At 38.6% G+C, this 14853-nt stretch overlaps 2 protein-coding genes across 2 annotated transcripts; both read right to left on the reverse strand.

The window, feature by feature from the left end:
* Nucleotides 1–2961: 2961 nt before the first annotated feature.
* On the reverse strand, nucleotides 2962–3708 carry sst6.1 (somatostatin family member 6.1; the record flags this gene model as incomplete). The annotated part of the gene is made up of 2 exons (XM_083920632.1): nucleotides 2962–3189; nucleotides 3604–3708. 2 exons carry the CDS (start codon nucleotides 3706–3708, stop codon nucleotides 2962–2964), a joined length of 333 nt encoding a protein of 110 aa, XP_083776758.1.
* A 3733-nt stretch (nucleotides 3709–7441) lies between these two features.
* On the reverse strand, nucleotides 7442–11240 carry srm (spermidine synthase). Its single transcript, XM_083920161.1, has 8 exons — nucleotides 11106–11240; nucleotides 10586–10706; nucleotides 10373–10465; nucleotides 9640–9793; nucleotides 9475–9558; nucleotides 8893–9038; nucleotides 8583–8705; nucleotides 7442–8477 (listed from the first exon to the last, which is right to left on the reverse strand). The coding sequence occupies exons 1-8, from the start codon at nucleotides 11234–11236 to the stop codon at nucleotides 8460–8462; spliced, it is 870 nt and encodes a 289-aa protein (XP_083776287.1). The 5' UTR covers nucleotides 11237–11240; the 3' UTR covers nucleotides 7442–8459.
* Nucleotides 11241–14853: the final 3613 nt, after the last annotated feature.

The raw sequence follows: 14853 nt of genomic DNA on the forward strand, positions 1-14853 counted from the left end.
TCTGTTTTAAATTAGAGATAAATAAAAAAAAATTATATATATATATATATATATATATATATATATATATATATATATATATATATATATATATATATATCTTTGACCAAGGGGAATATTTGTTCGCCTTTTGCTCTGAGATCTACTGTACTGACAGTGTTTTCATTCATACCACACGCAGCTTGACTTGATCTGAACTACAGGGCTGGCTGTCATGGTACTGAAACCTGTAACACCAATGCAAAACTCTAAGGACTCTAAGGTCACTTTTTTATCTTAATTCTCAAAGCCAGGAGTTGGTATCCAAGAAATGTATGTGCTTCTGTGTGCATAAATATGAGTTTTGTTATATATTATTCAATAATGTACTGGAAGTGCTCATATTATTCTCAGCCATTTGCTTTCATTATTTAGTAGTCCGCTATTTAATGTTTGTTTTTGCCCAGTGGTGTGATTGGCTACTTATTCACAATTTAAAAAAACTTATTTCAATTGGCTCAAACAGCAGGATATTGCTGGTTGGTAATTTCCCGCATGAAATCCATCAGTTCTCTAACAGGGACTGTGGGCCCGGCTTGAAAGTCAATAACCTATGTTATTCTGGCCAGCACCTACTCCATCCCCTACCTCAGTAAGTGGTAAAAAAGACACGTATCACAATGGTCATACATGCCACAGGGGCTATAAGAGTGTGTGGTAATTGTAGTCTAACAGATTGTGGACCATGAGGCAGTAAGTAATTGCAGGGTTTTGTTTGTAGTAAGAATCGAAAACGGGGTTTAGAAGGTCACAAAAGGAACACCTCATTATCCCAACATGCAACAGCAGCCTTGTCTGTGCTTTCAAACAGTGAGGTCAGATTCATATCAATATTACACGCTGCTGTTTTAGTGTAGAATCATAGACTGTGTAATAAATTAGATGTATTATACACTCTATGCGTAGAACAGGTTTCCATCTTCCAGACTACATGTACTTTAACTGCTGCTGCTACTGGCAGCGTCGAGTTACTACGGGGGAGGCTTCTTGATTTATTTACTTTCCGTTCATACTGATGTTTTTTAACGACCTGTGATAACTCACTGAAGCCTGTCCCTCAACTTGTGCCTAGGAATTAATAAGGACCACTGTCCGACGACCAATAAAACATGCACCATCCTTTCACGTTGCATACTCTCACAACCAAGCGGGCTTAAATGTATGTTTATGTACCTGTATATCTACCCTGGAGATCAAAATTAGAGCTTATGTTTTTTTTTAAATAACCAAGGCACTTCAACAAAAACCTTTATTTTATAAAAACAAATTGAGCAGAATTGTTGAACAGTAACCACTGTGTCAGAAGAGAGGATTTAAACAATGTTTTCTTAGGGCAGAGGCCCTTGCTTTGAATGACTTCAGCACGTCTTCGCCCACGGGACATCACTAGTTTCTCACACTGCTCTGGTTTGATCTTGCTCCATTCTGCTTGCAGTCTTGTCCACAGTTCGGTAACCTTAGTGGGTATCTTAGCCATTACTTTGTCTGTAAGGATTTTCGGGTTAAGATCTGGACTCTGGAGTGTCCATTTCATTTTTTCAATATTCTTAGCTTCAAGGAACTGCTAAACCTGTTTGCAGTATGACAGGGGGCATTAGCTTGTCTTGTCTTTTAAAATTTCAGGCTGATTGGAAGATAATTGCTGTGAACGTATTGTATGTTGACAAAGGAGGTTTACATAAACATTTGCATTCACCCTGCCATTTAGCTGTACAAGAGGCCTAGCTCCTGCTGCAGAAAACATTCCCCAAACCATGGCACTCTCTTCCGTAAAATTTAAATGACTTCTTTACACACTTTGGGTTCAGTCTTTGGCCTCTCTCTGTCCTGTCGCAGGGTTTCAGTCACCTTAGAGCAGCTCGCCTTCTTGCAAAGTAAACAGGAGAAACCGCAGGATAAATAGGGTGTGTACAACAATTAAGTAAATTGTTGTCTAATTTTGCTCACTGCTTTTTTTTTTTTAGAAATAGAGGTTTTTGTTGAAGTGCCTTGGTTATTTAAAAAAAAACATGCTAGTATGGCAGTGGTATAGCCTCAGCTGATATTCTATCACATTCTGAACAATAAAAAAATAACAGTATTTCAGAATGAAGTCTTTTAAAAAAGTATTTTTGATTTGTTCTCTAATTTTAAGCTCCAATGTATATATATATAGCATTAAGGCACAACATCATTATTTTTTATTTAATTCAGTAACTGTTTCGTTTTTATTTAGAAATAAGTAATTTGATATCAATATAAGGATCTAATTGTGTCACTTTTATTCAATTTTTAAAATTGTAATATTAAATGTTTTCTTATGCTATATTTATTTCCCCATTTTCAGTGTCTATAAATTAGAAAGATAGTTATAAAGCAACAAGAACCAAGTAGATTAAGTAAGAAAGCCACATTATGAACCTCTCAAGAGCAGCACTGAAAAGCTTTTGATTACGGAGAAAATTGTCTCCTTATCCGCAGTGTGCCATTTAAAATTGCTACTTGTTTTTTTAGTAGATATAGAAATATACCCTAAATTATTTCCACAATTTTAGTGTAGTAAATGTTCTCGTCCACAATAAAAATACAGCCAACACTTTTGCATGAAATCTGACTTTGACTTTATATTGTAGAAGCAGGTGGAATATATGACCATTTCTTTTTGAACAATTTATAAAAGCAATTAGTAATTATCTCAAATGTTATATCCATGCTTTATTGTTGACCCTGAAAGAAACACCTACATACTTACATACATTGTATACATAAATAGATACAGAAATAATTAATATTCAAACAGACACACTGTGTCAGTGAAGTCCATCGATGCCGCATTTCTGACAGGTGTAGATGATATGTACAGCTGAGGTCTACTACAGTTCATGTGGAGCTGGCAGGAAAGGAGTACAGTAGTCAGGTAGAGCCGGGTGGATTTGGGAGCTGTTAGCAGGACGTGAAAGTTTTCCAGAAGAAGTTTTTACAGGGGGCTTTGCGGTCACGCTGAGGCAGTGATAGCCTGTTGTAAACAGCCCTCTCCTCCAGACGAGACTCCAGCGGCTCCTCAAGATCAACAAGTGCTGCTTCCCCCGGCAGCATGTTGGTGTCCAGAGCTCCATCCAACAAGCCAGACACCAGCTTCAGGATCAGCTCTTTGCGCTCTTTGCTCAGCTCCTTTAAAAAAAAAAAAATATATATATATTATATATATATATATATATGAGATTATTATATTAAAACATATTATTAAAAAGACTAGATCATGGAAAATGTGAAAATGTAACATATCTTACTGGGAAGCTCAAGCCTTAAGTAATATTATTCTAGTTTTCACAATTAAGACTGTTTTGAATAAGCAGGGTGAATTAAAGAAAGTATTAACTTTATATTGAAAATTATTTAAACATGCAAATTAGAAATATTTATGTATTTGGGTTGACTTCACAAGCAATCTTAATTTTAAGGTTAATATTTTTAAAGATCTTATTACGTAAACATTTTTCCCTACAAAATATAAAATCAGTGGAAATTAAAAGAAAATATCCCATGAACTACATATTGTATGAACAATAAAAAAAATCTCCTCACCCTGTTCACGTGGATGGGGCTCCTGTCCTCAACGGGAAGCACGGCGGCCGCTCTAACGCTGAACAGAACCCCCATGAGAGCTGCTAATACCACCAGGAGCTGCATGCTGTGAAGGAAGTGCAGGTGACAGACCAGGTCTTACAACCACAGGAGGCTCACAGAGAGAGGAGTGTGTGAATGAGTGTGTGTTGAAGAGAGAGAGAGAGAGAGAAAGTCTGAGCAGCTCAGAGATCCAGAGTAGAGTGGTGGAGAAAGTGCAGTGCAGTTGGTGGCAGCTGGTCACAAGATTTGGAAACCACTGATGTTTCTTCTGCTCTACCTCCAAAGTCCCTCACTCTTTTATATGCCTCTACCCCTGTCTGCTACTGACGTACAGGGTGGTGGGTGTATGACGGAGGGCAGAGGGTGTATGTGTGAGTGTGTTACGGGGGGGAGGATGTGTACATGAGTGTGGAAGAGGAGGGGAGATGAAGGGTTCAGGACAGAACAAATGGAACTGTCGGGCACTTAACCTTTTTGTCAAATTGAGAACATCTGCAGAAGGCGACGACGCCACTGGGCTAAAACCAGGTTTTGACATCAACATGTAACTAATGTATTGAGCGTTAGGATCAAACTGGACTTATTCAGGCGAGTGGACAGACAATTCCACAACTCATCAACTGTGTGATGTATTGTAACCGTTCTTAACACACAAGAGAAAACGGTCACACTACCCTTGTAACAGCAATCAAAAGATCTAAAAGAAATACAAACTGACCACAAGTTGCTTATTGTTAGATATACCAGTGTTTGTCACTGTACTTCTGTCAACATCTGATTCCTGTCACACTGCATGTGCCTCTCTGACACCTGCAGATTACAATTGAGCGGTCTGACACTCACCATGACTGGAGGCAGTGCCTTCAGGAAATGCACATCGCTCATCTACGTGGAGTGAACACAGAAGAACCAATTCTTCTTCAGCACTTTACTGCTAAATATATAATGGAGTTGATGGTTTACTTAGGTCTAAATTAACATGAGCAGTTCAGTTGATCAAATGCAATTTATTTTCTGGTCTGAATTAAACACAAAACAATGACCTTTGGCTCAGAATAGAGACAATTAGGCAGGTTCAGGGAAAAACAGGGGATTTCACAAATGAACCACCCAATAAAAACTATATCCCAACTAGTTATATATATATAGTGTATATACAGTATATAAAGTCTGGACTCTCATCCAGTAACAATGAATATCACAGTACAATATAATCCAGTTAAATATATTATAAGATCGACTGTAGCTGCAGTTCAATTATATTTACACTATACACTAAACTGTTTGGATTAAACTAGTAAGAAAAAGGTTTCCGGCAATCATTGCACATTCAAAATGAGTAAATTACATTTTTTGTCTTTCCTGCAATATATTCTTTGAAGCCTGTGAATGTTCTCATGCATCCAGGTCATCGTTATCCTCAAAGCAATTTCAGTCAAAAGGAACTGGACTGGCTGTTTGTCTAGGAAGACGTTTCACCTCTCATCCAAGGGGCTTCATCAGTTCATGTACGCATCTGACCAGGCTGGGACTGGACCTGGACCAGTCCCAGCCTGGTCTGAAATTGCTTTGAGGATATTCTTTGAAGGTTTGCCTTGGACATTGTGGACATTAAAGGACCAGTGCTTCAGATTTAGGGGGATCTATTGAAAGAAAAAAAGAAGAAGATATATATCTATAATTTTGTTATTGTTATTTTTAGTTTCATTAGTGTATAATCATCTGAACTAACAATGGTTGTGTTTTTGTTAGCTTAGAGTGATCCCATCATATCTACATAGAGAGGGGCCTTCTCTCTGGAGCCCGCCATATTTCTACAGTTGCCCAGAACAGACAAACCAAACGTTGGCTCTAGAGGGGCCTTTTTGCGTGTTCACGTTACGTGAACGCCACAGAATTTGACTACTTTCAGGGTCTAGATGGTAACCGCAAATTTGGGAAAACTTGAGAATAATTCTCACAAGATTCGAATCCCAACAACCTAAACTAACCTTAACCATTCAAGGTCTATGCCCAACCTCAACCATTTAACCTTAACCTTTCACGGTCAATGTATGTAGCTCAATATAATCTTTAAATGTAGGTCAGAAATTAAAAGATTTGTGTGAGCTTCACAGTGTAAACTCCTACCCAAGAGTGATTATGATGATGATTGATTACTGCATTAAAACATAGTATATTTTTGTCAGAGAAGAAAGGGTTTCAAGTGTTTGAGAGGCTGCCTTCAGGATACTTCGCTGAAATAGCACAATTAACAGGGTTTTACTATTGTGACGTGTTTAGACGGTGCTACCGGCAGGGAACATACAGTACTTATATTCTAGTACGCCTTGGCTGATATGTTCAAATGGATTTGTCTTGCTTTCATAACAGTGTTTGAGGTCTTTTCTCCACACACCACTCTGAAGAAGGCCCGGAGCCAATCCAAAGATTAGCTGACTATTGAAACGGCTAAATGTGCAATTCAGTGTGTTTGAAGAATCTACAACTGGGCTCCTTTTAAATATCTGCAGTCCGGACTAAAAAAGGCGTCAAGCTGTGAAAAACGTCAGCATGACGACAGGTCTTAGCGCTCCCGGATCTTATGGAAGTCTCTTTTTACACTACATCTACAAACACCTCTCTACAGCTCTCTGAAAGGGACCGCAAAGGAGCACCGACTCAAATGATCTGAGAATTATGCGTGGAGTGTTACCATTTAAATTATGAATCTGGATATGAGGTTATTTAACTGCACTGAAGACATCTACATTTGACTTGCATATGAATTTAACAAGACAGGTGATACATAAGTTATGTTACTGCAGATATATTTAAAACAAACATCAAAGTCAATATTCAAGGATAGTCCTTCAATGGTCTTAATCTAAAAGTGGACATTTCATTTCCTATATTACAGTATGTGAACACGAATGCCAACGAGTACAGCTACAATAAGACTACAACCACCACTTTAACACACTTTAAAGCACTGTTGCAGGTTGGTCACATTTTAAATGAAACCCAGTTAGCATTGAGGTCTTTCACAATCACTAGTGTTGATGCAACTGAGGGCAACAGTGATGTTTCACAGTGCAAAAAAATGATCTGAACAATTTCATGAAACCAAGGGGCTTGTCATACAAATTCAAAGAAAACCTAAAAAAAATGTATATTCTCTAAATATGCATTCGGTGAATTCAAACAGTATGATTTAAATACATTCCTTTATACCTCTATAATGTGTCACACAAAACAGATTAAAGGATGCCATCTTGTGCCTCAATTCTGAAACTGCACTTGGACATTACTGGCGCTATGGATGTTCATACCAGCTCCCACAAGACTTTAGGGTTAACCAATTTCAGTGAACAGCAGCTGAAACACATCCCATATTAACCTGCATTTCTGTGGAAAGTCAGGCTACAGTTATTAAAGATTAGCTCAGTGGGAAGACCTTGAACAAATCATTACCTCCTAACTGTTTTCACTGTCTTGTAGCCAGAGTGAAACACGCATGGAATAACTTTCCTGCAATAATTATAATTTTTTTTAAGTACCGTATCTTTCAAACATATTACGGAAGCCCCGCAAGGGCACTGTTGTCGTGCATTGTTGGCCAAAACCTGTTTATCTCCTACGTACGAGATAGTCCGGTATTTAGTTGTCATTATGTGCTTTAGTTATTTTGTGTAAATAAACAATCATTTTCCAGAATAAACCCGTCAGCGGCTGAATGCACACAAAACTCAAATAACCATTTTATGTTACCAATTTATTACAGTTCTTATAAAAATCACAAATTCTTTGCCCAGGTATAGTGGTATGTCTCAACAGATTCAATGTGGACTTACAACTAAAAGGTAACTGAAGATGTTTGACCATGTAATGACTCAGCATATAGGATTACTACAGTACAAACCTACTAACCAATACTCCAAGTTAATAATTGCATAATGTCCTCACATCTTAAAGACATTTCTTGCACCAGCTCCAGTGCCATATCTAATTTTTTGCTTCATTTACCACAGCAACATTAAAGACTTCCATATCAAATTGATGGTAAAAGTTGAACCAATTTATTTCTTCTTCACTTGGTGATACTTTAAAGGGACATATTTCCTCAACGATCAACACTTTAGCGTTCTTCTAGGCCGCTTTGTGCCTGGTACACTTTGATGGATACAGAACAAGTCATTTTTTTCCCCCAAGAACAAACAACCAATTTCAGGCACTATAGGGTTCATTTGTAGAGGACACATTAGTATTCTGAATATTCAGTCATGATAGATGGCAACTGTGTATGTTCCTATGAGCACAAACTGATATTAAACATTACAAATAAAAAGTACAGCAATACATCACACGTACATACTCTATGTGGTATGTAATGTATTACATAACATGTATATGCAGCAAATCCAATAGACAGTATGCAGTTTGTGAGTGAGGTCAGGTTTAACGGCAATGTTCTTCCTACTCAGCCCAGCCCATTAAATTGCTTTTCACAAAATGCTGATAAGACAATCACAGAGTAAAAATGAAAAAAAATAAATGAAAAAAATAAAATACATTGGTAAAATAAATAATACACCAAGAGCGTGTAAGACTGGAAGGAAGGAACCATTGGAACGAACTAACACTTTCACCGTATCACTCAGCACATTCCCACACACTGATTATTAGGTTTCCTCCCTCCATGAAACTTTTAGGAGGCTCCTCTCTTCAGTGGTGCTGAACGGTGCTGAGGGAGGCGAAGAAGCCGTAGAACAAGGTTGTGCATCTGTGGTCTGAGGGCCAGGTAGAGGATGAACATGGTGGTCTGTTGTTTGCGGTCATGCTTCACTGAGCACCTGTCAACGGTCAAGAAAATATTAGGTTAAAAAAAGGAGCAATTATGCGTTAGCAGTTTTGAATCGCACTAAAAATGAAAGTATTTAAAAGATTTTAACATTTACCTTTTTTGCAAACTCAGGCAGGACGAATGATGCTTTGTGAATTTCAGGGTTGTAATATCTAAGGTTCATTTTTTCCATTTCCTCTTTTGATAGCGCCCTCATTGGTTCCGTGAAATTTGTTTCCTGATTCAAAAGTGAAAGGGCACTCGATTCATTTGATGGACATTACCGATCACCGAGAAGACAGGCAGACAAGTTCTAGTGCTAGACTAGAGAATGTTTTTTACAATAAACCAGTGGCCTTTATAGGCAATCTGACAGCAATCAGGCATGTGGTGGATAGCAAATGGAGAGTGACGAGCACACTTACAGGATTTGTACTGCAGAGCATGAATCCAATTTGGCCACTGGGATAAGTTGGGATGGTGCTGTAGGCATAGTCCACCACAGGGAATAGGGTCTTGCAGAAGGTTCGCATCTCCTTTATCAGCTCCAAATGGAGCCACTGACACTCTCCTGTGCAATTGAGAGCAGAAGAAAAGGCATGTTGACTTCCTGTCTAGCAATTTTTTTTTGGCAATTGTTCCATCTTGAGGAAGATGGAAGACAGATTAGTGTAGTCTGGTTTAAAGCCTGACATTTTGCAAAGGCAACGTCCACTTAACTCTACCCAAAATACTGTGAGTGGTTTAAAGAAATACAAACAAGCCAGTGCGCCCCCCCCCCCCCCCCTATCCCAGAATGATACGCTGGTGTAGCCGTAGTATGGTCTTCTCCAGTGGAGTTAATAAAACCCAAAAGCACAGGTTTTTTTTGTTTCACTTTAAAAAGGGGATGTAAATAGTTACTTAGGAGCATAGTTATGACTCTATTCAAGTCAGCATTTCATTAAAATAACTCATCACCCTTTATCCAACTTTTACCACAAAACTGTAGTGAAATATAAAGTTACCCTGGGAACAGAGAATTCCACCCTTTCTCAATGCAGCCTTCATCAGTTGATAGTAAGACTCCTTGAACAAACTCTCAGCAGGTCCTGCATCAACAAAAAACACAACTGAGTGTTAAACTGCCTCATAACAGTTGGCAAAGAAAAACTTTAAAAAGTGTTACTTACCAACAGGGTCTGAGGAATCGGTTATAATGATGTCAAAGGCATCCTGGTTCTTCTTCATGAATTCAAAGCCGTCTCCAACATGGAGGGTGAGCTTGGGACTGTAAAACCCTTTGGCCATCCCAGGGAGGTACTTCTTTGATACATTAATGACATCCTTCAAAGCAGACAACATCAACACGGGCAGGCATTACTCAGGTGCAGTATTAGGGAGAAAAAACAAGTAACAAGTAGAGTTCTCTAAAGCGGAGCAGCTTCAACAGGGGGGTACTGCAGGGGGTCAGCCAAATTCTTTGATAATCTTTCCAAAGCTTTTGTCTATTCTTTTAAATATGTCTGAAAATATACATTAACATGAATGCAACCCATTATCAGCAAAGACACACTTGAAAAAATAAATACATTTACACAACCTCAATGATAGACTTGCTGGAAAGGTAGCCACTAAGGTAGCCATGCACAGATACAATAGAGCTGAAGGATTCAATGTGCCTTCATAATGCATGTTTAACATTAACATATGATGTATACATATCTTAGTATTGGATGGATCATACAAAGCTGTGTGTATATGCTTAAGGCCGTTCTAGCTGTTGGGCCAAATTTAAAACTATATTTGTAGTAGAGGGTCCCTGCTTAGTTTCTCTTTCAGCTAAGGGGTCCTTGGCCTAAAAGACATTGAAGACCCCCTGCTCTAGAGAAAAGCTAGAGTCCTTGTCAGTGTCGTCGCTCTCACCTCATCTATCTCACACAGAACCACTGATTCCACCAGAGGATTCTTCACCACTTCCCTTAGCACTCCTCCATCTCCACCGCCAATAATCAGCACCTATAGAAAAAAAAGGTAAAACAGGCTGACTGTCAGGAAAGACAGGACACATGACTCATCCTGTAGTGTAGCCATTCTGCAGATGTATTCATTTTCCCAACAATACATTGTGAGTAATACCTTCTGGGGGCAAGGGTGACTGCACAGGGGGAGGTTGGCAATCATTTCTTGGTAGGCAAACTCATCTCTCTCTGTGCACTGGATCACTCCATCCAGCACCAAGACATTCCCATAGGTCTTACTGAAAAAGGGATGTTACAGGAAAGAGTGAGGGACACATTCGGAAGCTAAAGTGTCAGGATGTTTACATAAGATGCAGCAGATATCCGGCACATGATGGCTTCTGGTCTTTAAAAAAATAGTAAAAGATTGATGTCAGTAACGGTCCCATCAACACAGAGGTATCCTTACTAACGCCATCACCTTGGCTACCTATTTGTGGTTAATTCGCTACCTATAGCTAATTCATTTTAGCTATAAAACCTGTTTATGGGCAACGGGATTAACAACTCCCACAGGTACCAGCAGATGCAACTTCTCCAGACCCCGGGAGCTTCAGGTTTGCTCATCCAAATGCTAGTATCGTCAGACGCTAACAGCTAGCAACGTTAGCTAAGTTTTGTAGCTAAAAAGTACTCACCTCTTGAAAACCATGACATCTTGAAATTTGGATTTCTTATGGTAAAGGACCTCTTCCACCTCCAGGCTCATCGCTTGGCCCGGCCATAGCGTGCACGACTCCGTGAACCATCCATCCTTGATGTGCTCCATGACAGCTGCCTACAAATGGTACTAACGTGTTTGTAAGTGTGGCACTGTTGAGTAGTGGTGACACTTGAACCGTTGTCTTGACAGCTTAACGTGATGCCTCTTAATATAGCGAATGGGACGCTGCTGCTGTCAATGACCTACCGTTACACGAACCAATGGCGTGCCAGGACGAACCGGTTCGTGTATAGTTTGTTTGACTTCACACCGCCCTGCCTGTAGCACGGACTGTTAGCCCACGTGAGGCTAACTCACTTGTAGTGTACCACTGCGCCTGCTCCGGACCAGGAAACAAGGGAGGGCGGTTTATGTTTTATTTATTTGTAATGAAGGCCTTCTCTAAACGTATTAATATTTTATATATATACATATATATGTATATATATATATGTATATATAAATATATATACATATATATGTATATGTATGTATATATGTATATATATATATATATATATATATATACATTTATGTATATATAAATATATATATATATATTTATATATACATTTATGTATATATAAATATATAGGTGTATATATATATATATAATTACGGCTACAGTTTTGTTCACAATCTGAATGTTTGTCTGTTCATTTACACAAGGCTGGCCCTGATGCCTAGATTACTAAACATAAAACCTGATGAGAGGATGAAGTAAATCAAAGGGTAGGTCCAATGGTAGACTAATCACTCTTTCATGGTAGAGTCGTGGTGTAAAAGAAGAATAGTGGTTGCAATCTGGTACAAAAAAAATGACAAGAAGCCCCTCAACTGGAAAAGCAGAAAACAGAAATTTGAACGTGCAATTCTATAAAAACATTGCAAACTCTGCTCAACGACAAGCAGACTCAGCATTAATCAAACCATACATTCACATGGATCAATTCTGATTGGTTTCTCACTGACATCTGATCCTATTCAGACTGCTATAATCCACAATATAGGCAATATAAGTTTATAAAGGGCTGCCTGGAAGTGCTTAATTTACAGTTTTGTTTCAATTGTGAATGTTTACTGTTTACACAATGCTAGCCCCGATGTGTGCACAACAGAAAACGTTATATCCAGAGGATAAAGTAAACCAAGAAAGGTATGTAAACTAGTCAATCTTTGCTTGGGTCAAGACCATTGAACCAGTGTAACGAGTTGACAATTCTGACCGATATCAGGCCTAGAGATTGAGTTTCCCCGCTGACACGCCACATCTATTACTTGACTTTAAAGTTAAAGGGGTAGATTAGAGCTTTGATTCTCTGCCTGAACTTGATTGAGTCCCGACCATGGTCAGAAACTATTCGGGTTCATGTTGGGTGGTGCTTGATCTTTTTGGGCCCTATCATAGCTCTAGTTCCAATTTTGTTGTAGGAGGGTTGAGGTACTTACTTACTGATAGTCAGTGTATTACCTACAGTAGATGTGGGTTGGCACACACGCTTTACCTTGCTGTCAAACAACACTGTGTAAGGTTACAAAGGGGGAACTGAAGCCGTTCTGATATAGTTAAAGCCACCAGTCCATTTTACCTCCCAGTGCATGGGAGTGTTGCCCAATATCTAATATAATATCTAATATCTAAATTTCTTAGCTTCCCTGCCAAACTGGGGTTGTGCTGACCATCATCTACATCAGTAGAACACTGACTTAAAACATCAAACAATCCCTTTAATATCAGTGGTAATTGTTCTTCGGAAAGTTTGTATGTGAATGTTTAGGTTTGTCTGTTTACACATGGTTGGCTCCAATGCACAGGCCAGCATGACAGTTATACCCAGGGGACAACATAGGCTAAACCAAAAGGTATGCAAATTAGACTTGTAAGGGTAAGCCATGCCTTGCTGCAGTTCAATGTAACTAATGGGTATATTTTTAGACTCATCACTCTCACTTTCATGGTCACTACCCTGGCCAGTAAAACAAAGAATAGTGGTTCCATTCTGCTTATTATTGTTGCAGGAGCATGTGCAAACACTGTAAGTGCGCACAAGTTGTTGCCTTTATATATTTTTTTATTTGACAGTACAGTGCATATTAAGGAACAGTGCTATAAATATGCCAGAAGGCTAGTTTTCACCTGTAGGCCCTTGCCGTCTGTTATAATAGACTCCTTAAAGGTAAAAGAACAATACAGGGAAAGGTAAAGATAAAACACAATTGTTGAAATATGGTGCAAGCAGCAGCTTGTGGTAAGACACTGACCAAACTGACATGTTATATTAGAAAATAACGACGCTAATGATAATATAGCCAAAAATGACATGGACAAACATAGAAGCAGTCTGGCAAAACATGAAATATAAGAAGCAGGACAACATTGTGCAATATTAGTAGCAGCATGTAGGCAGCGGTAGTCCAGAAGAAGCAAGCAATGGGACATTAAGCATTATTTATACAAGCATGCAGGCAGGCAGAACATGAAGAAAGCAATGCATAAAGAACATGTGAAACAACATATGAATTTTCTAGGTGGAGTTCCCTCTCGCATCTCTTCTCTTGATCCATCTGTTGTTTGCTCTTATGCTAAATAAATACCAGAGTGGGTGGGGGGTAGATAAGACATACATTTGCATGTTAAATCAAGTTATTCCAGTTTAGGGAGCTATGTTTCCTTAGATTGCAATGTGAAAATTACAGTTCCCAGGCTTACCATTCAAACCAATATAGTCTACAGGTTTATTAGACAGGGACAGTGCACAGCTTCTTAGCTGTACCAGAGTTAGCTATACGCTTATTTCTTTACATTTGAAGTCCCTGGGCAAGAAACCGAATAGCATCTCTGTTAAGAAAATGAACACTGTAGTATAAAAATATTAAATTCACAATAAGACACACCGGTTGTTTACTGTGATAATTCACTTGTATTATTTCAATTTCCACAACGGACCTTGTGGTGAGCTTTATTTTGTTGACTCAAGTCAAGAATGAAATTAACTCTTTAAACAAACAAGTTAGAATAAAGCAGCTCAGAAAAATGTGTACATCTAGATTCCATTAGAACATTGCAAAATCCAACTCCTGAAGATCAGGCAATATGTCTGAAAGTGCCAGAAAAGCTAAAAATCATCCTTGTGCATTTTATTTTTTTCTGTCAACTGTTAAGTCACTGCCACTGATAATGGTTGCTGTACTCATTAATAGCTGCACTCATTATGATAAGCAAACTCAGCATTTATCCAACCAGAAATTCACATGGGTTATTCTGAATGCTGTCTCACTGAGGACAGATCCTAATTTGGGTATTTTGTTTTGCCTAGAAGGGCTTCATTTACGGTTTTGTTCCCAACGTGAATTGCATATGCATGTTAGTTGTTTGTTACAGTTGTTAGTCTGTTTACAAAAGGCTGGTCGGATGCGTACATAACAGAGGACGTTATATCCAGAGGATAAAGTAAACCAAGAGGTGTGTAAACTGAGATATGCTAAGTTTGAGTTTACCCTCTGGAACTCCACATCGTTACACATACCTTTACATCAAAGTAAACATCAGTGGTGATAGTTCTCAAGAAAGGTCGGATTATGATACTGCTCCACCAAAATGAAAATAGTTTTTTTTGTTCGGGAAAAAAAAATAAAAATGTACGCAACATCTTTTTCCTCTAAAATCATATTTAATAGAGAGG

Source organism: Echiichthys vipera (genome assembly GCF_963691815.1).
Source record: "Echiichthys vipera genome assembly, chromosome: 9".
NCBI classification, from domain to species: Eukaryota; Metazoa; Chordata; class Actinopteri; order Perciformes; family Trachinidae; genus Echiichthys; species Echiichthys vipera.

Excerpts from the sequence above, each read along its gene's own strand:
- srm (XM_083920161.1), bottom strand. The coding sequence starts at position 11,236 with ATGGAGCACATCAAGGATGGATGGTTCACGGAGTCGTGCACGCTATGG. Across the intron at positions 10,466-10,585 it reads GTCACCCTTGCCCCCAGAAG|GTGCTGATTATTGGCGGTGG; the intron begins GTATTACTCACA and ends TTTTTTCTATAG. Across the intron at positions 9,559-9,639 it reads CGATTCCTCAGACCCTGTTG|GACCTGCTGAGAGTTTGTTC; the intron begins GTAAGTAACACT and ends TTGTTGATGCAG.